The 25,008-nt window shown below is 33.1% G+C and overlaps 4 protein-coding genes across 5 annotated transcripts; 2 read left to right on the top strand and 2 right to left on the bottom strand.

The window, feature by feature from the left end:
* Nucleotides 1-241: 241 nt before the first annotated feature.
* Nucleotides 242-1,089, top strand: LOC18043166. Its single transcript, XM_006434537.2, has one exon. It carries the CDS (start codon nucleotides 363-365, stop codon nucleotides 1,017-1,019), a length of 657 nt encoding a protein of 218 aa, XP_006434600.1. The 5' UTR covers nucleotides 242-362; the 3' UTR covers nucleotides 1,020-1,089.
* An 8,645-nt stretch (nucleotides 1,090-9,734) lies between these two features.
* On the top strand, nucleotides 9,735-13,468 carry LOC18042960 (receptor homology region, transmembrane domain- and RING domain-containing protein 2). Its single transcript, XM_006434536.2, has 4 exons — nucleotides 9,735-10,142; nucleotides 10,630-10,860; nucleotides 11,321-11,725; nucleotides 12,418-13,468. The coding sequence occupies exons 1-4, from the start codon at nucleotides 10,022-10,024 to the stop codon at nucleotides 12,993-12,995; spliced, it is 1,335 nt and encodes a 444-aa protein (XP_006434599.1). The 5' UTR covers nucleotides 9,735-10,021; the 3' UTR covers nucleotides 12,996-13,468.
* A 1,077-nt stretch (nucleotides 13,469-14,545) lies between these two features.
* On the bottom strand, nucleotides 14,546-18,284 carry LOC18042959 (protein disulfide-isomerase 5-2). 2 transcript variants are annotated; one of them, XM_006434532.2, is made up of 6 exons: nucleotides 17,947-18,284; nucleotides 17,673-17,776; nucleotides 16,736-17,106; nucleotides 15,833-16,140; nucleotides 15,006-15,101; nucleotides 14,814-14,907 (listed from the first exon to the last, which is right to left on the bottom strand). In XM_006434532.2, the coding sequence occupies exons 1-6, from the start codon at nucleotides 18,187-18,189 to the stop codon at nucleotides 14,896-14,898; spliced, it is 1,134 nt and encodes a 377-aa protein (XP_006434595.1). In that variant the 5' UTR covers nucleotides 18,190-18,284; the 3' UTR covers nucleotides 14,814-14,895. The 2 variants fall into 2 exon arrangements, with proteins under 2 accessions (XP_006434596.1, XP_006434595.1); XM_006434533.2 differs by having other exon boundaries at nucleotides 14,546-15,101.
* A 707-nt stretch (nucleotides 18,285-18,991) lies between these two features.
* LOC18042732 (putative CCA tRNA nucleotidyltransferase 2) lies at nucleotides 18,992-24,462 on the bottom strand. Its single transcript, XM_006434531.2, has 15 exons — nucleotides 24,134-24,462; nucleotides 23,926-24,059; nucleotides 23,668-23,785; nucleotides 23,424-23,476; nucleotides 23,099-23,148; nucleotides 22,899-22,997; nucleotides 22,118-22,227; nucleotides 21,831-21,958; nucleotides 21,327-21,393; nucleotides 21,124-21,207; nucleotides 20,836-20,898; nucleotides 20,568-20,712; nucleotides 20,042-20,209; nucleotides 19,708-19,805; nucleotides 18,992-19,545 (listed from the first exon to the last, which is right to left on the bottom strand). The coding sequence occupies exons 1-15, from the start codon at nucleotides 24,449-24,451 to the stop codon at nucleotides 19,441-19,443; spliced, it is 1,740 nt and encodes a 579-aa protein (XP_006434594.1). The 5' UTR covers nucleotides 24,452-24,462; the 3' UTR covers nucleotides 18,992-19,440.
* Nucleotides 24,463-25,008: the final 546 nt, after the last annotated feature.

Here is a 25,008-nt window from a genome sequence, read left to right as displayed (position 1 = left end):
CCTTCATAGTTTATCATGTAATAAAAGGTGGCTTTTTAAGTCCAAAATAAAAATAAAAATAAAAACAAAAATAAGAGGTGGCCGTATCACCGCCACCACCACCATCACTGTATATTTCCCTCTTTCTCCCCCTGTCCTTTTCTCTAACCTATATCCTCTGTCATAAATGCAATGGGGTCCTTTTCTTAGTTAATTATATTCACATTTTCTTTTTCTTCTTTCACTTTGCATGTCCCAAAACTCAATGATTCTTCATCAACACATCACACACGCTCTCTATTATATAAATACAAGCAAAGAACAAACAAAGCAGAAAAGCTAACACAGATTGAAAATTCTGATCTGCTTCTCTGTCTAAAGTTATGGATTCTTCAACAACTCCTGGTGGCCGTGTCCAAATTGTCCCAAAACAATGTGACAACAACATTTTTCAGGGCAAACAAAATTCCCCTACGCCCCGAACGCCTTCCTTTTCATCTCTTTCTTCATCTTCGCTCTCTTCGTGCTCTTCCTCTGTCCGATCTTTATATTTTCCCGACGAATCCCCTCTCAGTCCGCCCACCCCACGCAAGTTTTCGGGGGTACCATTTTCTTGGGAAACTTTACCCGGAATTCCCAAGAAACATACTCACAGCAGGAAAGAATCTTTACTAAAACAACTTCCGCTCCCGCCTACGTCCACGCCTCCATACTCGAAAAAATCTCATTTCGAGGAACTTGAAACTAGGAAGAAATTTTCTCCCGAAAATTTAAAGAAAGATCCTTTCGTTGCTGCATTAGTCGAATGCTCGAAAGACGATGACAACGGTGACGATGATCGAGATTCAAGTTCAAGAAACAACTTCTTCAGTAGAGCAAAGGTCGCGAAGAGTATTAGCGACAGGCTTGGGCTTATAAATGCTTACGCTTCTTGTAAAACAACTAGTGCAGTCTCGGAGTCATTGGTTTATCTTCCAAGGCCTACAAGAACCCCATATGATTTATTTCTTCATCATCATCGCCGCCGCCACCCTCGCTGAAATTTAATCTTATGTGATGATCAGAAATCATATTTGTATCCAGGGTTCTATACGATATGATAATGATGGCCGTATTTTTTTTTTTTTTTTTTTTTTAATTTTAACTTTAATTTTATGTGGGAGGACACAGCATATAATGTCCCCAAAAGAATTATTGTAAGTTATTTCTAATTTGTTAATATAAAATAGAGGTTCAGAACTGAAGCTGGCATGCTTTAATTTTAATTATAATGAATGATTTTGCAGAAATTATTTAATTATTTCACTATGTGTTTGATGTGGTTGCTGTATTTCATGTGATGTTAACGAGACTATGAGTGAAGCTTCAGGACCCCATGTGGGAGCAAAGTAATTAATGGACCACATTATAGAAAATGACAAATTAACTCAATTATAATTTAACTTTGATTCTCTTAGTTCTAACAAATTTTGTGTAGTAAGATTTATTTTTTCAAGAGATCTAGAGAGAGAGAGAGAGAGAGTTGAGAATTCAATTTATATTATTTTGTGTACGGGGGAAATAAGAGTTTGTTGAGCTTCCTAATTTGAGGTTTTTTTTTTTTTTTAACTAGATTTGGACTATGCACTTGCTCAGATTTAATTTTGTAATTGATTAGATCCTTGTAATATTGTTTTAGGATTCAGTTATTCTTTCAGTTACTAGTTTCTTTTTTAGCTCTCTACCATTCCTTCCCCCCCCAAAAAAAAAAAAAAAATATATATATATATATATATTCTCACCTTAATTATTGATTAAATTCTCAACTTTTTTTCCTTTTATCCTTGATTATTGCAAGAATTGATGGCCGAGTGAAAGCATTGTTCAATTATAAATAAAGAATTGTTATAAACAAAAATAGTTAATTAATTTTCCTTATCTTTAATATAATTTAAGATGTTCATTTACCTAAACTTATTTAGCAATATTTTTTTTGCAACACCTTATATAGTGGGGGTGAATGACGGTGAGTGGACTCAGTGACTTCCACCCTACCTTGGTTTGTGTTGTATCTGAGTTATTTTATTTAAAATGAATTTAATTTTTATATCCACGAACATCTGTATTTCATAAATGTGAATTTGAGTAAAATTAATGTTTAAAAAAAATGTTACTTAATTTCATATTTTATAAAGTATAAACATAGGAATTTATGACTTAATAATTCTGATATCGCTGAAAAAAGAAGAAGAAGAGAGAGAGACCATATTCATTCAAAATTAATGCTAATTAAAAACGAGTGAGAAAAATACTCCGGGGTTGTGTTGTACCTCTTAAGTGCAATTGCTTCAGAGAATTTGACACTTGAAAATGATCACTTAGGGACCCAAAAATTTAATGCCTCCGACCCAAGAGATTTATGTGGAACTAACCTAGATTCAAGCACATTTATCTTCACTGTAAATCACAACTTTTTGAAGTACATTGAAGAAGAAGAAGAAGCCTTCATCAAAATCAATAAATTAATGGTCTAAAAATGACCAACAATAATTGACTTCGACAATCTTGATTAAGAAGCTAAGGTCAATGACCCCATTTAATTATTGCAAACCGATGTTTGAGTTATGTACGTCTCTGTGTGTGTATCGACTTAAAATTAAATTCCCAACTTTAACAAGCTTTTGTTGCATTGCTTTCATATTTATATTTTTGCATTACTTTATAAATACATTCTTATGGTCCCTCTTTAATTTTCTCTCAGCCATTCATTCGAAATTCTATTCTTTTCACAAGTTTCTTCAAAGGAACTTTGGGATCCTTGTTCAAGATGTTTGAAGTATATATATGGTAAAAATGATCTCAGAGATGTTTCTGGATTTTTGACCGTCCCCCTTTTTTCCTTTAAATTTATTAGGAATTGTCAATAATGCCTAAAAAGTAAACAAGGAATGATGAACAACAAGAGGGTCCCCCATTTGTACTCATCAAATTGCAAGTGTGAATTATTTGGATTGCAAACTGATTTTATATAAACATAAAGATCGTACTAAACATTCCAAAAGCAAGTGCAGCGGATCATAGTACAAATCTAACGTTGTCAAACTAATGTGAGCGAATTCAATGCACTCGTGCAATGTAAATTCTTGATTTATCATTATCTATTTAACTTTAGAATTGACTGACGATTAATAATAACCGGCCAGCCTCATTATGAAGCATGCATGAACCACGAAACAAGAAAATTAACACTAATTACTAATTAACGAGCACTTTAAATATTAAGATGGATATGTATGCTGAGAGTTGCAGGTTGTCCTTTTGCTGAGAGTTGCAAGCGAATTGTAGCATATAATATTAACGAATGCTATCCAAAGTACGTATCCATCAAAATTAGACAAAAAAAAAAAACAATGTATATGTATGACAATTCAGAAAAATATATTAAACTTTGAAGCGTTAAATTTTTAATATAAAGCTCTTACAACTTAAACGTCAATAAACCTAAAACGTTTAACTTATTTACAACCTGAAATGTAAGATTTAATGTATACACAAAGTTTTGCTTTAATGGGAAGCATTGAGCACTTATAAATGGGGAATGAGCTGTAATTGTACCAGTAGAAAGCTCATAATTGTTGTTACTAGGGGCGTGGATGTAGTGGGAGACAGGGGACCAAAATATGCGTGTGGTAATCGATAACTATGACTTTCAACTTTTATTTTACTTTAATTATCAATTTCGTATTGTTTAATTATCTAATTAAGAGACTACTTCTTTTATACATATTGCGTTTTGTTCATAATTAATTAGATGCCTCCTCGTTCGTGCTCCTCACTTCTCTAGCTCGTGTGTGTGTGTGTGTGTGTGTGTGGTCACTCTTTGACCAACGTAATATTAAACAAACGGATATTGATTCTCTCTTTCACCCACTTTCTTTTTATATATATACATATATAATTTGAAGAAAATGAGAGAAAGCAGAAAAAAATTGTATTCCTCTAGGCTTAGTTTGTGAATAGATACAGTATATAACAAATGGAAATAAAAGAAAAATAATCAACTGCTAACAATTTTAAAATATACTTTGTATATATTTATATGCATATAATGGTCGTGATTATCGTCAAAATATACTTTTCTAGTGAATAAAATGCAAGCTCATGATAATACCTGGTTATTAATGACTAGCGAATAAGCATAAAAAAAATTAATAACACCAATGAACAAAACGTTAAGTACGGATATTTATACTTTATAAAATATAAATCTGGACAATAAATTATCAATTTATATTGTCTGTCGCATCCATAACATTAACAGCATCCCTCATTGGATCATTAGTTTTTTTTTTTTTTTTAATTTTTCATCGCGATCTTAGAAGTGAATACACTGAACATACAAGCAGTAAGTAAGCCGACCCGACCACTCACCGACAGATAATTAAAATGGATGTGGAGAATTATCGCATGAGGCCACAAATACTGCGGCCATGTCTTTCAATGCTGCAGTTGCTTGAATAGAAAGATATAAGCACATGTACGGGGACTTAGTCCCTTTATTTTTCATCTAAAGTTTTAATTGCTTTCAACCATTTTAAACAAACAAGCAAGGTTAGTTTTTGTTTATTCTAAACTCAAATAATCGAATGCTTTTACTTAATTTTAAAAAGATGATAACTAATGTGTTTGTTAGATTGGGATCTTCTCCTGCTTGTATTTTAGTGTTCCTATATGATTAGAATTTAATTATTTTAATTTTTCACTTTATTAACCGTCAATTATTTAAGACGATCTTGATCAGTATTTGGTAAAGTTTAATTATTTTAATTTTTTATATTTTTGAATTGTTAAAGTCTGCTTCATTTGGACAAAACTTAGTTTTTCAGATCACACGCTTGAACAGGAAGCTAGAACAGGCATGCATGCATAAGCGTTGAGTTATTTAGTATCAGGATCAGATTTGATTTCTTCGGAATCAAGTTTGCCGACACCAGGAAGAAGCTCCCAAAATCTTACAGCAACGAAGTTTGAAGATTCACAGAAAACTAAAAAGTGAAAAGAGATTTGTTATTTTAGCAAAGGGTCCCTATACTTATACATGGCAGCACGTGTACGAGATATTTTCAATATCTAACATGTGAAATTTTGCATTGGTGTTACATCTACCGTGAGGATCAGGATAATAAAGTAGTGGATACATTAATTAATACGAGCATGCATTATAGAATAAACTGTTGTTCCTTTACACGAAAACGTCTACTTGAAGATTTTTGGAGGTTCTCTGAATACCACGTTTCATAATAGATTTGTAAATTTATTTCTTTATCCTCCTTTTTTTTTTATTTTAATAAAAATTTCGCAGCGTTCATATAGAAAAATAAAGGCTTTGAGTACGAGATCTAGGTTTTAAATCATAAATACTTTTACCCGTATCAGCAAGATAGCAGTACGCCGAATCTTTAACGCTTCTGGTAAGTTTGGTACTTCCTACAAGAATAAAGAATCAGTTGTACAATTGATTGAAAGCTTTTAATAATACGAAGGCGGACCCGTGGAAGAGGAAGAGAAGAGGAATTTGAAGAGACAAAAGCCAGTGTCATCATGTTCATGTCTGCTTGCCATAAACAGAATAGTTGGGTGAATTAATAACTACTGAAATTACTCCTACACAAGAGATTGGAAAACCTGCACCTATTAGGGGGCCTTTTTTCTTTATATTTGATAAGGTAGGATTTGAGGGGGGGGAAATCATGAAAATTCTTATAAACAATGTTACCTACTTGTAAATTTAAATATTTAATGGCCATTTTATTTTTATTTTTTGAGATCAAACAGTGAATTTGAGAGAATATAATATTATTATCTGGCTGTTTATTTGACATTGTATTTATCTAGATTAGTTAGCCTTAAATCTAAATTCCAGAAAGGGCAAACATGCATGCACATGCAAAAATGACTCCTTATCCGTGTCCGTATATATTAAATGCACCCATTTTATTCTTTCTTGGCAATATAACGCTGATATTTGCATGTTCATTATTCATGCAATTAAGAGTAACATCTCTATGAAGCGCAGATACATATATTATCTGCCGACAAATGCAATAATTTTGAGCTAAGCAATCGCTTTTGCTTGAAGTTGAAGACGTGCAATGTTGGATCCACGTTATTTAATGCAAATTTTGTTGCAATACAAATTCATAGACAATCTTGTCTTCCCTTGATGAAGAAACCACACCCATTTAAATCATAAAACTATTTTTTTTTTTCCTTTTTGTCTTTCGGAGTTGGATTTTCATGGAATTTAAAATTTTTATGCATGGCCGTAGGTGGATTAATTGCTCTTTTAATCCTTATAATTTGAGTCAATTACTTAATTAGTCTCTATATTTTACTCAAAATGTCATTGTATTTAATTATCATTTACTTTTAACATGTTACCTATCAAATATTCTTGAATTTTAATTTATATCAAACACAAGTTTTAAAGCATTTGGTAGATGCTTGTGATGACATTTATATTTGATTATTATTATCATTACCATTCTAATTTTTTGAGATTTTAAGGCGTTTGGATTCTATGTGATTGCGTTTAAATTTTTGGGTTTATGTCAAGCCCATATGTGGCTTATTAACTATTGGGCTTCCACATCGTTACATCACTATTGGGCTCAACAAACAGAATTGGACTGGGTTAATATATAAATTTTCTTAATAACTACTTTTCAACAATTTTATTGGTAGAGTTATATATAGTTCTATTAAAACGTCATTTGTACTAATTAATGTAACATACCAGAGCATTTCTCCAGTCAATTACTTGCATTTCTGAAAGCATGATAAGAGAATTAAAGTTCGCATCCAGCTGATAGGAGTGCTGGTGAGGGTTGAAACTATATTTATATAACATCTATTCAAAGAAATTGCGATTATGTTTGTGTGATATTTAAAACAAGAGTAATTTTTTTTCATAATTTTTTTTTCTGTGTGATATAAGTACATATAATAGTTGTCATTTTCTCCATGTGTTCGTATGGTATATAGTAAATCAAATAACTTTGGTCCTATTTAAAATTGAGATTGAACAACTGTAATTTAAAAATTATAACACTAAAGTGTTTGACAAATAGTAGCTATTATAATTTTGAAGATAAGTTATTTAATTTTATACTTTTATGTCATCTAATTTTTATTTTATATGAACTAATGAAATTTATTGTATTACATTGTAGTAACTTCTTGTGCGTTTTACAAGCAACAAGCTAGCCCCAACCCCGGAGAATAAAAAGGCAGTGGTAGTTTTTAGATCCAATATTGTGGGATAAAAATTATGACTATGAAATAAAAATTAATAATATATAGTCAATATAATTTTTAAATAATAATTTTAATAAAATTAATAAAATATAATAGATTTATCATTAATAAAATTAATGAAAGTAAGGATTATTTAAAAAAAAAAAAAGAAAAGGGAGTGAACAAAGTCCAAACATATTTTTTAATCTCTTACTTTCATTAAGATTCAAACTCTAAATGTCTAACCAAATAAAATCACTTGAAAAACACTTGGCCACACCTTAAAGATAATTGAAGGATTAATTTTGATTTACGAGTCACTTAAACTTGATTACATAGATGACGTGAAGGAAGATATTATATAATCCAAATTCGAGTAACGATTAAAAACAGGATAGAAAGGACAATTGAAACATCAACTCAAATTTCACAAGTCCCAATCTTAGATTTTGACCATTTCCAAAGTAGATACAGTGCATAATTCAAATCAAACAGAATTAAAGTTTTGTGGATTTATGAAGATGATCTTATAAGATAAAGATTGGTTTAGTCAACTTAACGAAAATTATGTTTGATAGTGAACTGAAGTGAAATGTTGGTGAAATGATAAACTTTGTGTGAAATGTTATTTATGTTGAGTTGTGTAATATATTAGCTTAGATTAGACTTCTACGTTAAATATTATGACATCTTAAATTCAGTCCCTCAAAAATTTAACATCTTATTAATTGTCACTGACAACTTTTTTTTTTTTTTAATGCTAAGGTATTTTTTTCCCCTTAAAAAGTGATAAAAATACAACTTTATAAATAGACATTTAGATCAAATTAAAAAGTAATTTATCACAATATATGATTGGACAAATTAATAAAACATAGTAATACACAAAGAAAGATTACAATATATTGAGATATATAAATGATACCTTCATACAACTTACACGATAGTACCTAAGACATAGGCTTAAATTAACTAGTATAATTTTTTCATATTTGAATTATAAAGCCTTTTTTAGTCCATAACAAACATATTTAATAATACAAAATTACACACGTCAAAACCACCACAAGATCAAAGGGGTGAGAAAAAAGCCCCCATAAATGATTAAAGTTCTCATTTTATTATTAATCAATCATTCATACACCTTACTAATTTACTCAATCATGTTATAATTGTAAATATTATGTTTGTCAATAATTTTATGCTTGTTTGTAGATATTAAAGAATTATATTCCAAATTAGTTAGTATAATACCATATTAAGCTGACTCAAAGATATTTGAGGCCTTATGTGAATTTTTGGTTGTTTGAAAATTTAAAATTGATAATTTACTAATCATATGCTACATCAATATAAAATTAATTAAATCAGTAAAAGAATATGAATGATACTGCTGAAAAATAAAATAATTAAAAATGATGGCACGGTGATGGCTAATTATTATGTCATTTATTGAGGTAAAATTTTCATAATTCTAATAAAAAATTTTATGATTCTAACTTAATTTTTCTATTAAGTATACATGTTAGTACTCGTTAAGTATACACATTATTGTTCACTTTAAGTATACACATTATTCTAACTTAATTTTCACTATCAGTATAATAATTATGGGTTTCTATAGCCTACTATAAATAAAATCTCTGAAATGTTATATTATCTATTTAGGTAGTTAGATTTTCTATAAATTAAGATCTTCCTGAAATGTGAGGTTATAGACAATATCCTAATTTATCTAGTAGTCGAACTGTGTCTGATACTCTATAAAAATATTGTGATAAGAAATCTCTAACCACATAAAATTAGGAATAAATTAATAAACAGGCTCGGGTACACTATAATTTATCCTGTAATACCATATATACACTGTAATTGAGAGGACAAAAAAAAATCTGTTGGCGGTATAATGACGTAATTTCCACTTAGATAAATCCAGATGATATGCAGGAGAGAGAAGATGGCGTTTATAGACAAACTCAAGTGGCCTACTTGTCCATATATATATATATATATATTATTTTGATTTATCTAGGTCCTACTAGTTTAGTTTAAATACGTTTAAGTTTAAAAGTTTTTATAAATTTTAACAATAATCACATAAATGATAAATTCTAACATGTTATATTTTTTGTGATCTCTTTTAGTACACCCAAAAACCACCTTGATATTTCTTATTATGATCACCATGTTCTCAACTTCAAATAGATGAGTCTGCTTAAACCAGAGATATTATATATAGGACTTATGTGAAAAATTTTAAAATATTTGGATTTATTCATATTTAATGTGGACACACGTGTGTGATGTAATATTTTGCACAAAAGTGGAAGAGACATGAAGCCTAAGAACCGCCTTGGTACGGCACACACAGAGGAGGGTGACCTAATATCTAAATTAATAAAAAGATGTTTGCCTAACTGGCGGTGAGGATAATAATATCAATATCAATCATACAACCAAACAATAAATAATTAAAATAAAAAGTTTATTTATCGTTCAATATTTCTCTTCAAAAATCAATTATTACAAAAATAGAAACTTCTTCACACTAACAATTTTCCCATTTGCGTTTGCATAAGAATCCCCCAAGAGAAAGTCGAATATACTTCCAATTGTTTATATCCATTTTTTTATCTCATGGAAGCCGATGTTTCAATTTATTTTGTCTCAAAACCCTAATTTCTCCCCTCCGTTAGAGAAATTACAAAACCTTAATAGAAGTTAAAAAACAATCTAAATTAGGGTTTATGTAATTGGAACGACGGTGATGAATCTGTCGGTGGTGTATTTGTTGTGTGTTTTGTTAATTTGTCGATTGGCTTCAGCTAATGTGGTGTTGATTGGGAACAACGTTACTCTTTCTTTCGACGATATCGAAGCTAATTTCGGTTTGTGCTTTTTTCTTTTGACGTTCTGTTGGGTGCTGTGAAAGTGCGGGAAAATGCGGCAATTTTCTTTTTCCTTTAATTGATATTTTAATGGAAAGTAGTGGTTGTATTCAGCCGAGCTTTCGAATTGAAAAAGAGTTTTTTTTTCCCTGTTTGGCAATGAAATAAGTGTTCATTTTTGTGAAAAAATGAAATAATCTCTATTTGGTTGCTGGGAAAGTGCGGAAAGTATAGTTTTCTATTGATATTATCCAGGGAAGTAGTAGCTTTGTTTACCTGAGCTTTAGAATTGGGAGAAAGTGATTATCTTTCAATGAAATAAATGATCTTTCTTGCAATGATATTGAAATAATTATGGTTAACTTTTTTTTTTTTTTTAACTTTGTTTTGAATTTGTTGACTTTCTGTTTGGTTTCTCAGAAACTGTGGGAAAACTGAAGAAATTTGAAAAGTATCTGGTCTAATGGTTAAATATTGATTATTTCAGCTCCAGCGATCAGGGGTTCGGGAGACTGCGGGGTATTGTACGTAGCAGAGCCTCTTGATGCATGTTCAAATTTGACTAGTAAAGTTGAAAAAGTTTCGAATATGAGCTCCGCATTTGTGTTGACTATTAGAGGAGGGTGTAGCTTTGAAGATAAAGTGAGGAATGCACAGAAAGCAGGATTTGAAGCGGCTATTGTCTATGACAATGAAGATGATGGTGTCTTGGTTGCAAGTAACAACCTTTCTTCATGTCCTTTTTAACGTTGGTGTGTTTTAAGTGATTCTTAATAGGTAGTCCACTTGCCAATTAGGGTATGATGTAATTGCTATTTTTATGATGAATTTATTCAGTTTGGCCAGGGGTGTGCTAATAATTCTGCTACAGATGTTGCCATCAATCTCATTTCTTGTGACCTTTAATAACAAAACATTTTTTCTGAATCATAAGCTTCTAGTGGGACCAGCATGGGGCACTGACCTTGATGATTGACTTATGTGTCATGTATGGCTGTGCTTGTTTACGATAATCTGTTTCCATTTAAGAGAGGAAATTCTATGTGAACAGTCCCATCAAGCTTATTTATTCTATGTTCATTTGTTTTATTTACTTTTTTTTTTTAATTTGTAATGGTAGTTAAATATTTTGTCACTATGAGAACCTCTAACTAATTCAAACTCTCGTCAAAATTCAGTGGCGGGAAATTCAGCTGGTATTAAAATACATGCCGTGTTCGTGTCCAAAGCTTCTGGTGAAAAACTGAAACAGTATGCTGGTTCAACCGACATGGAGATTTGGATAATCCCAAGCTTTGAAAACTCGGCATGGTCAATCATGGCAATCTCTTTTATTTCTCTTCTTGCCATGTCTGCAGTGCTGGCTACTTGCTTCTTTGTACGCAGGCATCGTATAAGACGAGAAGCTCCTCGGGCATCTCGTGGCCGGGAATTTCATGGGATGAGCAGGCGTTTGGTTAAAGCAATGCCAAGCCTGATATTTACTGCCGTTGTAGAGGATAATTGTACCTCAAGAACATGTGCTATATGCCTTGAGGACTATAGTGTTGGAGAGAAACTCAGAATTCTGCCATGTCGTCACAGTAAGTCTTTCTTCCTATATTAGAGAATGTGGTAGTTAGGAAAACACTTAAGGAAATTGAGCAAGTAAAATTATGCTGATGGGTCTCTCTGCTTGGTAATGTTGAATGCTGTTAATTCAAGATCTTGGCTGTGTTTGGCAGATCAACATGTATGCTACATGGTATTTCTGGTCGTAACACTGATGTGATAATTCATTTTTGTTGCTTTCTTTGAGAGAACTAATTTTGACTGCTGCACCTAATATTTGTAGACATATGCAGAATTTTTTTTTAACACAAATTCTCGTTACTTATATTATTGTATTGTTGGTGTGCTGACATATAGTTGATGCCTGATAACTTGCATAGATTGCCGTCAATCTTCTTGTTGAGCCTGTACTGCAATGCTCTATATTTTGAGCTTCTGTGACTGTAGTTGCATTTTCTGTCACGTAATGTGTAAACTTGTGTTTACATAAATGATGCATTTGGCCCCTTGAGCTTACTAAAGAACTGAGCATTGCTTCGAGTGACTGAGTTTGAGATTGAGATTCTTGTTGCCAAGCAGATTATATGATAGTTGGTATTTTTTCCATGTGAGTTATAAGTAATCTTATGTCTGTTCCCCACTTCCCTCGGGGATCTGGTTAGAATAATTTATTCATAATTCATTTCAATTTGCATGTCTAATGTTGTCTCTTGAATTTCAACAGAATTTCATGCTTTCTGTGTGGATTCTTGGCTTACATCATGGAGAACATTTTGCCCGGTTTGCAAGCGGGATGCTAGGACTAGCACAGGTGAACCCCCGGCATCAGAGTCTACACCATTGCTTTCATCTAGCCCAGCTTCCTCCTCTATACTTTCATCTATAAGATCTTCACTAGCATCATCTTCAGCCTTACATATACCCCCATCGATGTTACATTCACCTTCTGTCTCTCACATTCACTCTGTTGCTTCTACTCCTTATATTCCACAGTCTCTTAGGTCCTACTGTCAATCTCCTCCCATAAGTGTTAGTCAAAGCTCTCTAGATCTCAGACATGCTTCTTCCCAAAGATCTCATGGTTCTTATATCATGTCATCTCACTCCATTGGGTACCCATCTATATCACCTCTTAACTCAAGATACATGTCTCCATACCTTCCAAGCCCAAGCAATGCATCACCAAGTTTAGTCTGTTCTTCCAGTCATCAGCAGCATCCACTGCATTATAGTGAATCTGCCACAAGTTTCTCTCCTTTTGCCTCTGCTCAATCCCTTCCTGAATGTGAATGCAACATTTGATATGTTATAGAGAGCAATTGAGTTGGTATGGGTATGCCACTATAGCTCAGAGTGATGCAAACTTATATACTGTTCAAGTCTTTTTGACCTCTACTTCATATCTTGCTGCATCATGTCACTTTGAGTTCTATCTGATGCGTGATTGGATTGCTTTGTCATTCCATGTTAGAAACGTATGCTGTTGCATGATTGTACATTGTAGCATAAGACTGTGATTTGTTTTAGATTTCATAAGTGAGTGTCGTGATTCTTGAAGTTGAAGTTTTACAAAAGTTTGTACACAAAAAGAGCGAGTGTATCAGTATGATGCTGTGTTGTATTTTGTCGACAATGATGTTTTGATGATCTTAATTGGTGAGTACAGTGATAACTAACCATTAACTTTTTTGAAATTTGTAGTTCGAGAGACTTGTGCCTAATGTTTTTATTACTTTCTGGTGATATCATTGATTCTGGTATTTTTCATTTCAAGGGTTGCGAATTAGTGAATATTTTTTGTTTTACTGCATGTCAAGAGGTCGTTTTTTGTTTTTAAAATTTAAAATGAGAAAAATATGTTTTATGAGGTATTTTTTAGCATCTTAAAGAAAAGATTGAAATACCAAATTGCTATATTAGGTATATTTTTCTCTTTGTTTATCAACGTCATGTCTTCAAAAGTTCGATCAAACGTATTTTTTTCCCATTTTGATATTTAGATCAACATTCTGAAAACATAAATACAACGTTTCAATCCAGAAAAACTAAATCTAAAGCATCATTCTCATTGGATAAATAATTTCAAGACAGTAAACAAGTGAGATTGCACGAGTTTTCTTGGTTCAAAGGTTGGTAGTAACCAATTTAGAACTACATATTATGACCCTATCAGTTTATTTTGATTTCTTGCTTATTTAGGATTGTTTTTTTTTTCTTTTCTTTTTTTAATTGCAATCATAATTGTGGATTTTAATTCGATTAGAATTAGAATTGTATTGAGTTCCTGGAAATAAGTGGTTCTCATTATGTTTTTTAGCAATCAATAATAAATTCAATGTTAATTCTTGTTAATTTTTGTCTCTTTCCTTTAAAATTTTAAATTCTTTTATCTCTTCTCTCTCGAATTCTCTAATGGAAATTCTAAATTCTTCATCTCTTTCCTCTTGAATTCTGTAATCAAAAACCTAAAACTCTTAACACTATGAAATCGAAATTAAAAGATCGAGGTTTTGGATACAAAAGCAAATTAAACCTGACTTTGACATAATTTAAGGGGATTTTGGTTTCTCGAAACGATTTCAACACGTATAAATTGTTGAACCAACTGAATCTACGTGCTACAGCTTTCTTCAGGGGAAAAAAGGCGCGGCAACCCCAGCACTGACGTGGTTGCATACTTCCCTTTTTCCCCCCCAATTACAGACAGCTTTCTTCGCGTGTTGGATGTTAATCTTCTAAAATTTAGAAATATTGGTTAGTTGATTACACGCGTACCAAGTCCCGTCTCATACAAGATTTGAATCATTCATCTCTCGAGTCTCGAGTATTCAATTTCTAAGGAAACACGACAAACAAAGATTAAGAAGAAGCCAGCAGCAATGACGTAAAATCCTCATTAAGGAAATCTTTATACACCTCTACTTAAACCAATAGGTTATTTATTTTAAAGGGAAATGTAGGCGTGAAACTATTCTCTACAAAAGCAAGGAAAACCGAGATGGGAATTAAATCTGTAACACTTCTACCCATGATATAACATGGTATCAAAATGACACTTTGATTTTGCCATAGCCCAAACAGAAGCCTCATCTAATCTTCCTTTTCTCCAGATCTATACTCATCGTTTTCAGCCCTGGAGACTGTGCTCCTAGCATGCTCACTCTGGTCCGAAGTGCCAACCCTGGGAGGCTCTTCATCGTCTTTACCAAGAGTTCTGAGAAGCATCAGCATTGCAACCATAAATACAATGATATACACAGATCTAATTCCAATAAGTGAATTGATGAAGCCAAATATTGATGGACCAGCAACCTTTTTCTGTTCGGTCCGTCCTTCTCTATATCCTTCAAGGAAACGCGATATTTGAGAACCCTGATCTTCCTCATCAATGCTTTCTGAACCAATAACCTGCGGTAAAAGACAGTATATTAGTACACATTTCATTCTAATTGCAGTAAAATAAACTCCCTGCACCGATGAAGGAAAACATATCTCATTTAGCAATGATGAATAGCACAATTCAATGAACGAAAAATAGTGTGTTGTAAAGCAGGTCTAGAATGTAGAATGGCACCAATATTGCTGTAACCCATTTCTAAAAATGAGGATATATGTTATATTTCAGAGTATTTGGAAAACAATAAACGATTAAAGTCAGCCATCCTATTCCTATTTGAGGCTCTGAAAATATATAAACTTATGAACTGTTTTTCATCATCACAAAAGGACTGGTATATAACCAATGCAAATGAGAGGAAGAGGAATTTAAGGGTTGAGGGTCGGGTTTCCTCATGCTGCGTAGCTGATAACCAAATGAGTCCCACCGAACCAATGAGGAAAAAGAATGTACTGATGACAACTATGCTTCATATGAGACTACATCAGGTGTAGGATAGACGAAATATGGTTTTAACGATTCTTTTTCTTTTTCAAGAAGGATTCTCTCTCAATTCTATAACATAACAGTAGATGTTTCGATAACACAAAAATCAGGAATTGGGACCGCCAAAAAAAAAAAAAAAAGTTCCGCTTCTTCTACATCTCTATTTTAGATGAATGAATAACCCATATCATTAACAAAATTGTAGCAAAGTTAGCATGAAGAAACAAACTCTAGTTTTCAATACATTAATACTTACAGTTAGGTAATTCTCATTGCCATCCCAAACCACCATCTTTGGCAATTTTGACTTCTTATTGGCCTCAAATGTATCCGCAAAGTCTGCAAACTGTTTAATCCCAACATAGCAAAAAACTAATTCACGATTTGCAGATGCAGCAGCCTTCAGTGTTGTGACCAATTTCTGCGACTTCTCCTCAGTCTCATCCTCCACAATGGCAAGGACAATTTTCCTTTTATCATCTTTCAAAAGATTCAGTGTGTCTTGGTTAATAGGCACAGACAGAGGAAGGAAATTTTGTTTTATAAACTCCTCCAAAAACTCCTCTGCATATTCAGAACAAATGGTAAAAATGCTTTTGCTTTATGCAGCCAACAAAAGTTTGACAAAAAGATAAATCAAAGTACTCATAAGACTATAACTTGTAGAAGCAATAAAATCTAAAAATAAGGCTAGATTAAAGAAATTAATTAATCAATGAAGGTGACCAGGAAGAGGTCTTTTTAATATACTTTGAATTATATATAAGTATTCATACTTACATTAATAATTATATCTTATCAAGCATTTGGACAACAAATTAGTGTAAACAAAAATTTATTGTCCACTAAGGATCATGATTTTGTCCTGATCTGATCATGTTACTGAGCAGATAATTCAATTGCTGATTAGTAGTTAATAAAAAATAAAAAATAAAAGCTAAATTTTACCCATACACTACTAATAAAAGACACATGGCAGAAGATTTTTCAAAACTCAATATGTCTCAGATCAGGAAAGGATCCTATTCCGTCCACTAAACCAAATGCATGCAAATCAAAATCCGAAAATCAAGAATGTGGTCATATTAAACCATTAAAAAAAACTATATTAATATGAAAAAAATTTACCAAATGACTAGATGTAACTGTGCAAACTTACCATCAAAGGGGCCATAAAAAATGTTGTGCTCATTGTAACTCGGCTGAAGAGCAACCAAAGCCGGAACTTTGTCAAAATCATACAACACCATGGTGTCCTCAGAGAAATCCTTAGCGACAGCAAACCAGGCCTTTTTCTTATACTTCAAAGCTAAGTTTGACATGACTGATTCATCCAACCCGAAACCAATAAATAGGGGAAAGAAAGTACCAGCATTTTCAACAAAGTCAGAAACTTCCGCATCTGAATTAAGAATGGAGACATCAGGGGCAACAAATTTCTTAAGATAACGGACAAGCAATTCTGCTTTTCTAGGTCCATAATATTCCGTAGGAATCCCATGCATAAATATCTTCAATGTAGGAAATGCACTGTATCAATCAGACACATAAAAAACAAAACCATTCATTAACAGGAATTCCATCACAAACATACAAATAACAATATTCATCTTACTCAATGTTTTACTGAGTGCATATTTGTAACTACTATGATTCTACTTAATTTTGAAAGCACAACAACTAAAGTGTTTGATAAGCATCTACATTTATTTACTTGGCAGTTACCGTTTACCAACCACTCACCCATTTATACTTGACTGTTAAGTGATTTCAATTATGTTTGGAATTAAGGTGCTATGAATAAATCCTTAGCTGTTGTTAAATGAAATCATTATTAGCTATCAAGTATAAATGAGCAGGTGAGTGATAAGTAAAATTCACCAAAGTAAAATGTTTATCAAATATTTACTTGTTGTGCTTTCAATGTTAAGCAGAAGCACAACAGTTACAAACACACCCCCAATATTCCACCGCAGCAAGAGGAATACAAGCACAATTTTGATAAAATCAAAGGAACAACCTTTTTTTTTTTAAAAAAAAAAAGAACTTCGAAAAAATTTGAAGAAAGCACGAGGCGAATTTTAAAAAGTACGTACTCAATCTCTTGCTTACTAGCAAGACGGCTGTACTTGTCAGCGTCTACTTTTGCTATTACAATTGGCTCTTTCAATTTAGCAAGTATCGGAGCAGCTTCGTCTAACTACAAAAAAAAAAAAAAAAAAAAAAAAAAAACAAGCATAATCAGGCGACTCCAATCAGAGAAATGATTGCAAAATAAATAATTTCAAAGAATACGACGTCGTACGATCAGTAAAACAATTAAGAATTGAAGTAAAACTCAATCCAGTTGGGCGAAGATTTAGAATGGACCTGAGGAGCGAGGCGCTTGCAGTGGCCGCACCAAGGAGCGTAAAAATCGACTAAAATGTAATCAAAAGACGAGATTGCAGAATCGAAGTTGGATTCGTCAAGTTCTATTACTTTCCCGTCAATTTTGAATTTTGTTTCTTCTTCCGAAGACAAGCCTCTTCCTGTCAATAACATCATACCTCTTCCTGTCAATAACAACAGACACAATAAGATCCATATTCTACCTTTACTCATCCCTCGCATCTTCAATTTCGATGTGATTTGTTTTCAGTTTCGCTTTGAGCAAAATGGAATGAAATCGATTGCTCGGTGCTCTCGCTCGCTTTCTTTATACATATGTATATATATGTAACTTAGAGCACCACCACTGTAGCAATCCCCTTTATGTAAACCAAGTATATTACCAACGCCCAAAGTAAACTGTTGTTTGTTTGCATAATTATTTTTTATTTACTTAAATATAATTTCAAGTGCCAATTGTAACTTTTAATCTTCATATATTTTGTTATTATGGTATTGCTATTTTGCTACCCTACTACACAAACAGTTTGACAACTAAACTACATTTACATTATTGGCATACCCCTTCTTTCATGTCTCCTGCACTCCCAGTTTTACTCATTTTTCATCAACGATCCTATTTTGACAAATAATAATATTAATAATAATAATAATCAAGTTACTAAATTCTGATAAAATATATCAAAAGATTAAAATGTTTAAATAGTTGTATACAACTTAAAATAAAATAAAAGCAATTTAGTCTTTTCGTATATTTTATAAATTTTTGTAACTCTAATTTATTTATACTTTCATTCAAAAATAAAAATTATTTATATATTATTTTCACATTGATGATATATTTGTTTGTAATTGTGATCAAATATATTTAGTATATTTATTATTCGCCTTTTTAAAAATAAAAAAAAAAAACAGGAAAGTTAAATGTTAACATTGTACACAGCCGCTAGCTGATAGAATGTAGAATCAAACGAGATCGATAATCTAAATTTAGAGTGTCGAACGATACAATAAAGTATGAACGAGAGCTTAAAATGGTGTAATCATCAAAATATTGTGCAACCATATTCGACCTCCAGGAGGAATTACAATGCTGAACCAATTTCCAGGAGGAATTACAAGCAAGCAAACCTATTCCCTAATTCCCATTCCATTGCTGATTAGTAAACATATCATAAAGTCACTATAGACTACAAAAATTCTGCTTCCTAATACAAGCTATATAGACAGATTTACAAAATCGCTAATTGGAGCATTGACTAAAAAATTTCTTCTTTCTTTGACTTTCCTCCTATCAATAATTCCCAGCTAATCCGGCTGCAAATGCAGGTTTGGAGCATTTTCATGGAAGAATATTAGCATCCGGAACTCCAACTATGTTCCTAGCTCTAAGATAAGTAAACCGCTGGGGGTGGGTGAGGGGGGGTGGGGGGGGGGGGGGTATTGGGGAATTAGTTTAGACGAATCTGCTAGTTACTGAAGCTTTATGCGCTTCAAGTGGGTTTCCTTCATCCAGTCAATGCATTCCTCTGCAGTTCCAGAAGGATGGGCAAGCTGCCATGCTAGAAGCTTTTGTTGCTGCAATTAAAAAAAAAATGAATTAGCAATTGAAATCTGTAATGTTAACCGTTTTTCTTTGAAGTTTAGAATTAGAATCAGCCGAGACAGAGATCACTGAAGATAGAAAGAGAGAACGTGCTGTATCGTCCTAAGATACACGAAGTAAGGCATTATTATTACCCATTCCCTAACAAGTGGCCCTCCAGATTTAAGCTGCAAAACATTCATAATATCTTTCCCATTGACCAGTGGTTTTAAATCCCACACTTCATCAAGACCTGCATGTCAACAAAATCTAATTAAACATAACACAAACTTGGCTGTAACATTTACAATTGTTTGGCAGATCAAAGTTGAATATCAGTATTTATAACTGGATTCAGATCTTAAGGACCGGCATCGAGTGCAGCCGGTTTACCTTCCTAAACCAGGCTATGCTTAAAAGGAACCAACTAGGACATGTCTAAATTAACGTTGAACTAAATCAAATATAGGAAGAAGATGCTGACCATACCTAATTTAGTAATGGCCTTCTCGGCCGCCACAAACAAATCTTGCTTACTGTCCAGTTGAAAATGCTGGTTTAACATATCTTCCGTGTGATCAACATGGGTGGGATATAACAAGGTAGAGATCAGCAAGGCAACTCTCCAAAAATTTTTGATTTCTCGGAGAAGAAATCCTGAACATGTAAAGAATAAAAGTCAGCAACCACTAATCTGTGCAACTCAAGGCAGCATGCTATCTTCCCAACTCTGCTGTCTTACCTTTTAAAACCAAATTCTAACAAAAGTTGTCCATATTCATTCATATGCTTGAGCGACTTATAATCACTTTTAGTTTTCCTTGAGCATTCATATATGAACACCATACACTAAAAAGCAGGACTCCATTGGCCCAATCAAATATGAATACAAAATGACTTGAGAATAAAAAGGATGCAAAGGGGGTTCATAAACCAATTCAAGAAATATGATGCATCAAAATGGCCACAGTCCACTTAATTTAAGAAATATTGCATCAGGCAAAAAACATTAAACCTGTCAACACGCGCAGTTTTGAAGCATCTGGGACATCAACCAATTCTTTACTCCATTGACCATCATTCACTTTAACATCCTCAGCAGAAACAAGAGAAGGAATCAAGGATAAGAACTTCTCCAACACCCTGTGGATGTTCATTACCTAGACAAAAGAGAAATATGTAATAAATAATAAGGCTGCACGTTCAATACAAATAAGTCCACTGAGGGCACTATATCCGATAAACATGCAAACTTTATAAATAAGAAGTAGGTTTGAACTTACTGTTTCAGCATCACTAGCTTTTCGCTTAAGAGAGTCTCTGAAAATGTAGTTGACAACAGGTACCTGGAGTGAAGGACTCAATTAGTTAGCAGATAAAAGAACTTTGATATTCACATTGAGATGTAAAAGCACAGAAATCGTGATTAACATTCTATGCCTATCCCCTCATCACAAATGACAACTGTAGAAGACAAAATAAGCAGCAAATGAAAGTGTCACGCACTTGAATTTGCCAGAGCTGACATGGAAGTTTATAGTTAAAAGCCATGCACAATATTACAACAATACCTTTTTCCCTTTGTTATCCTTATATGTGGTGTTTCTGAATGGGAGAAACAAAGCTGCATACCGGGAAAGCCTTCTTTGGTCATCCTAGGTTCAGATGTTACAAGAATAAATTAATTCAAAGCCTCATGCACAAAGTACTGACCAATGCATAATTGTCAACAAAAAGAAGCCAGTGAAAAAAACGAAGGGAAACTACCACTCACATTGAAGGTAGAAGATCCGATTAATTGAGTTAGATCCCAAGCAGCATCCAAGTAAGCAGTGCAAAACCTATAAAAATCGAGGAAAGATTAGAAGTATGATACACAATATTCTAGAAAATAGCTTGGCAACATGCCGTAAATTTATCATGGCCCAATAGCACTGATACGTAGGAGAATTCTATGTAAATTTTATTGGCCTGTAATGTTGATATATACCATCAGTGCTTGATAATTCCAGAATACTGAAAGTAAATACCATAAACTTTTTAACTTCCCACTCAGAAAATATATAAAACAGCTAACTGAACCTAGAAAGTGCATTATCGCTGCTAAGGTGCAGACTGAACTTGAGGCAAAAGCTTAAGCAGAGGTAAAATTTGTATTTCATTCAAAAGAATTGTTGACGGTTGATAAATACAGTCTTCTTAAAGGAAGTAAATAAAAGATATATGTTGGCTTCCCGGAAGTATGAAAAACATAACAGATATTATGTACTAATCATACATTTCACATCCTTCCAATACTTCAGGCTCAACTTGCAGAGGAACCTTAAAGACAATCCAAAATAGCGTCAAACCACAAATATGGGTCATAGCTTTAACAGGTTGATTACCAGAAACCATGAGATCAATCTGCACAAAGAATAAACAACAAAGAAATGAATAAATAATTAAGGACAGTACATCTGAAACCAAAAATACCACATGATCTCCACAAACTTGCAATCTCATAAATCAGATAATAATCCTAGCAATGCATCTGAAGATTGATTTTTAAAATAATGAACATACTTCAGTTCCGACACGCTCTCTGCTAATTTTGGCTGCAAGAGCTGCTTTAACCTCATCAGAAGCTGCAGCTTTCTTCAGCTCTTCGTCTAGTATGAAATCAAACCTCGCACCTAAAAAGATAATAGATGATCAAAAGATGTTGTAGGAAGCAACTATTGATACAAATACATAATTAATAAGCTTCAAAAAGTAAAAATCATTTAGTCAATTTTAAATAGCAGGATGGTTATAGGTATACCAATAACCCTATGCTCCTTTCCATGATCAGAAAAAAAGTTGAAAGGCTAAACAACGACAGGCATTGGAAAGCAATTATTACAATAGTCTGAATTAAGACCCACCCCTTTTCATTAGCAACAGAAAGGGAGCTAAGTTAGAATAACTAGAAATTTGAGTATTCATGAAGTCCGTATCCCTTTCTTTTCTTTCATTTTTTTCCCCTCTTTTTTTTCACTTTTAAGTGTGTATTAACGTGTGCCCAGTGTGCCTCTATGTGGAGTAAACTAAATAAAAGCTAAACAGCAAAAGTGTATACATAGACATAGTCAAGAAGAGTGAAAAGGTCTCAGAGGGATAAAAATAAATAAAAAGCCACTGAACTCAATACTACAGAATGTCAAACAGTCATAACCTGCGCAGACAAATTTGGCAATTAAGATTTAGAATTTTCAACCGATACAAATACAATTCAACAAAAAATGAGGATCAACAGAAACTCTCTTTCCATTATATATTGGAACAATGTAAATATGAGAATAAAGGAAACCAGAAATCAAGGTACCAAAACGAATTGCTCTGAGAACGCGAAGAGGATCATCCAAAAATGTAGCTTTTGGAGGCAATGGAGTCACAATTTTGCCATGTTTTAAATCCGCAATTCCTAAATTACAGAAAAAGAAAAGAAGCAAAAACAGAGGCAAACTTATAACTTTGAGGAAAGTAGTCCCTGAGTAGAAACAGTTAAACAAAACCTATTCCAACCTCTTCCAGTAAGATCTTGAACAGAGCTAGTGTTGATATTGTAGAACAAGCTGTTAAAAGAAAAGAAATTCGCACTTTTACCATAACCTTGTTCAATCAAGGATATCCAATTATCTTTAAAGAACGTACAAAGACAATGCCAATAAACTGTATACAAATAAACACATGATTTACAATACACAAAATCTTAAGCATTGAACAAGCTACACCAAGCAAAAGAAAAAACAAGAAGATTTTATTAGATTTCAAAACCAACATAACTATGATTGCTCTAAATTTTCATTTTGAGATTTTGTAGCCTATTCTACATGGCAAAATAAGATACCTATTGATGGTTAAATCCCTTCGGTATGCATCTTCTTCTGCAGTACCAAATCTCTGCAGTGAAACAGAGTAACCTAATAATAAGAGAAAATGGAAAAAATTTCACAAAAAATATTTAATACACTTCATCCTCATCTAAACACTCATGGAATGGAAGTAAGAAAACCAAATTGATGAGTAATGTAGTGAAATAAAAACCATCTAGGCAAAATATTGATAAACTGCTGGAAACCAAATTCATTTACCATTGTTGGAATACGGCTATTCTCACTGTAGTCTTCACATCTTAAGTTCACAAAATCAATCCATAAATCATAAAGCTTCATTGTTGCCGTCTCTAAGTGTTTTGACTGATCAGGATTACTGAAACATAAATTAAAATCACAAACCATAAAAATTACCGAAAAACTAAACATTAGCTCTGCTATGCTATCAAAACAAAATGTAAGCGAAAATACTAAATGAATAAGAATAAGTAACCTTCATGAATTATAATCGCCTACCTTGGAATAACTCCGAAACCGGACGGCGCCGTTTCACCGGTGGCCGACAAATACTCAGCCACCTTAGTAGCAAATTCACTTCCCATCATGTTGTCCAGCGCTATATCAATGTCATAACAGTCTTTTCCAAGCAACTACAAAAATAATAAAGTAACATTAATTTCCAAATTCATCATTAATATAGTATTTAACTAATTAGTTACACGACCTTATCGCGGACCCAGCCTCCGGCGACGCGAAGTACTGTTTCGAGATTGAAGTGGCGGAGAGTGTTGAGAAGGCAACTGAAAATCTTCGTCTCGGTGTCGGTCAACTCGATCTTGTCCCTCACTTGAACCACCACCGGCCGCGGTGGTTCCTGCTCCGACATTGTTGCTTTGCAGCGCAAAAACCCTAGGTTTCTGGTAGTGTTAACGGTAAAGATATTTCGAAACGAGACCGTTTTGGTCGGAGGACGATAGAGAAATGAAGAGATGGTGAGGAGCAATGGATTTTGCTTTATAGTTGAAGCTAGTGCTACTCTCATCGTCCCCTTTCTTCTCTCAGTGAAGTAAATAAAGCGATTTCTTCGTTAAATTTCCTCGTTAATTCTTTGATTAAATCCTCGTCGTTGATGATCATTACTCAACGGTTCAGATATGGCCAGCTCAGTCAGTACGGCCCTATTGTATTCCATTTTTTTTTTTTGCGCGAAAGCCCAATGATGTTCCTTGGTTCGCAAGTTTCGTTATTATCATTAGTCTTTTTCAATCAAAGTTGGTTGGCGTGAGTTATTTGGCACTCTCAGTTTTTTAAGAGAGCTCAAGTATTTAAGTCATATTCTCGTATGGAGTCTCTATTTTGGTAAGTATTTTATCATTTTATCTCTTATGGACCGACCCGGTGCGAGCAAAAATTAATATGAATTGTGGTACGGATTTAAAGGTGCCTCCCACAATTGAGGCCCACTTAAGACTACCTAGTGATTCAAACAAAAAAAAATCAGCACTCTTTTTCTGGCCATTATATAGAAATTTAATCTTCAAAAATTTCTTCTTTCACTGCCAGAGTCCAGAGCCATAACACTATAGAATAACAAACAAT

Source organism: Citrus clementina, unplaced genomic scaffold (assembly GCF_000493195.1).
Source record: "Citrus clementina cultivar Clemenules unplaced genomic scaffold, Citrus_clementina_v1.0 scaffold_5, whole genome shotgun sequence".
In the NCBI taxonomy this organism is placed as follows: Eukaryota; Viridiplantae; Streptophyta; class Magnoliopsida; order Sapindales; family Rutaceae; genus Citrus; species Citrus x clementina.
The sequence above is the reverse complement of the archived record's forward strand: the minus strand, read 5'-3'. Positions and strand labels throughout refer to the sequence as shown.

Excerpts from the sequence above, each read along its gene's own strand:
- LOC18043166 (XM_006434537.2), top strand. The coding sequence starts at position 363 with ATGGATTCTTCAACAACTCCTGGTGGCCGTGTCCAAATTGTCCCAAAA.
- LOC18042960 (XM_006434536.2), top strand. The coding sequence starts at position 10,022 with ATGAATCTGTCGGTGGTGTATTTGTTGTGTGTTTTGTTAATTTGTCGA. Across the intron at positions 10,861-11,320 it reads TGATGGTGTCTTGGTTGCAA|TGGCGGGAAATTCAGCTGGT; the intron begins GTAACAACCTTT and ends GTCAAAATTCAG. Across the intron at positions 11,726-12,417 it reads AATTCTGCCATGTCGTCACA|AATTTCATGCTTTCTGTGTG; the intron begins GTAAGTCTTTCT and ends GAATTTCAACAG.
- LOC18042959 (XM_006434533.2), bottom strand. The coding sequence starts at position 18,189 with ATGCGAGGGATGAGTAAAGGTAGAATATGGATCTTATTGTGTCTGTTG. Across the intron at positions 17,777-17,946 it reads GCAAGCGCCTCGCTCCTCAG|TTAGACGAAGCTGCTCCGAT; the intron begins GTCCATTCTAAA and ends TTTTTTTTGTAG. Across the intron at positions 17,107-17,672 it reads GCTAGTAAGCAAGAGATTGA|TGCATTTCCTACATTGAAGA; the intron begins GTACGTACTTTT and ends TGATTGATACAG.
- LOC18042732 (XM_006434531.2), bottom strand. The coding sequence starts at position 24,451 with ATGAGAGTAGCACTAGCTTCAACTATAAAGCAAAATCCATTGCTCCTC. Across the intron at positions 24,060-24,133 it reads GAGGCTGGGTCCGCGATAAG|TTGCTTGGAAAAGACTGTTA; the intron begins GTCGTGTAACTA and ends TTATTTTTGTAG. Across the intron at positions 21,394-21,830 it reads GTATTGGAAGGATGTGAAAT|GTTTTGCACTGCTTACTTGG; the intron begins GTATGATTAGTA and ends CGATTTTTATAG.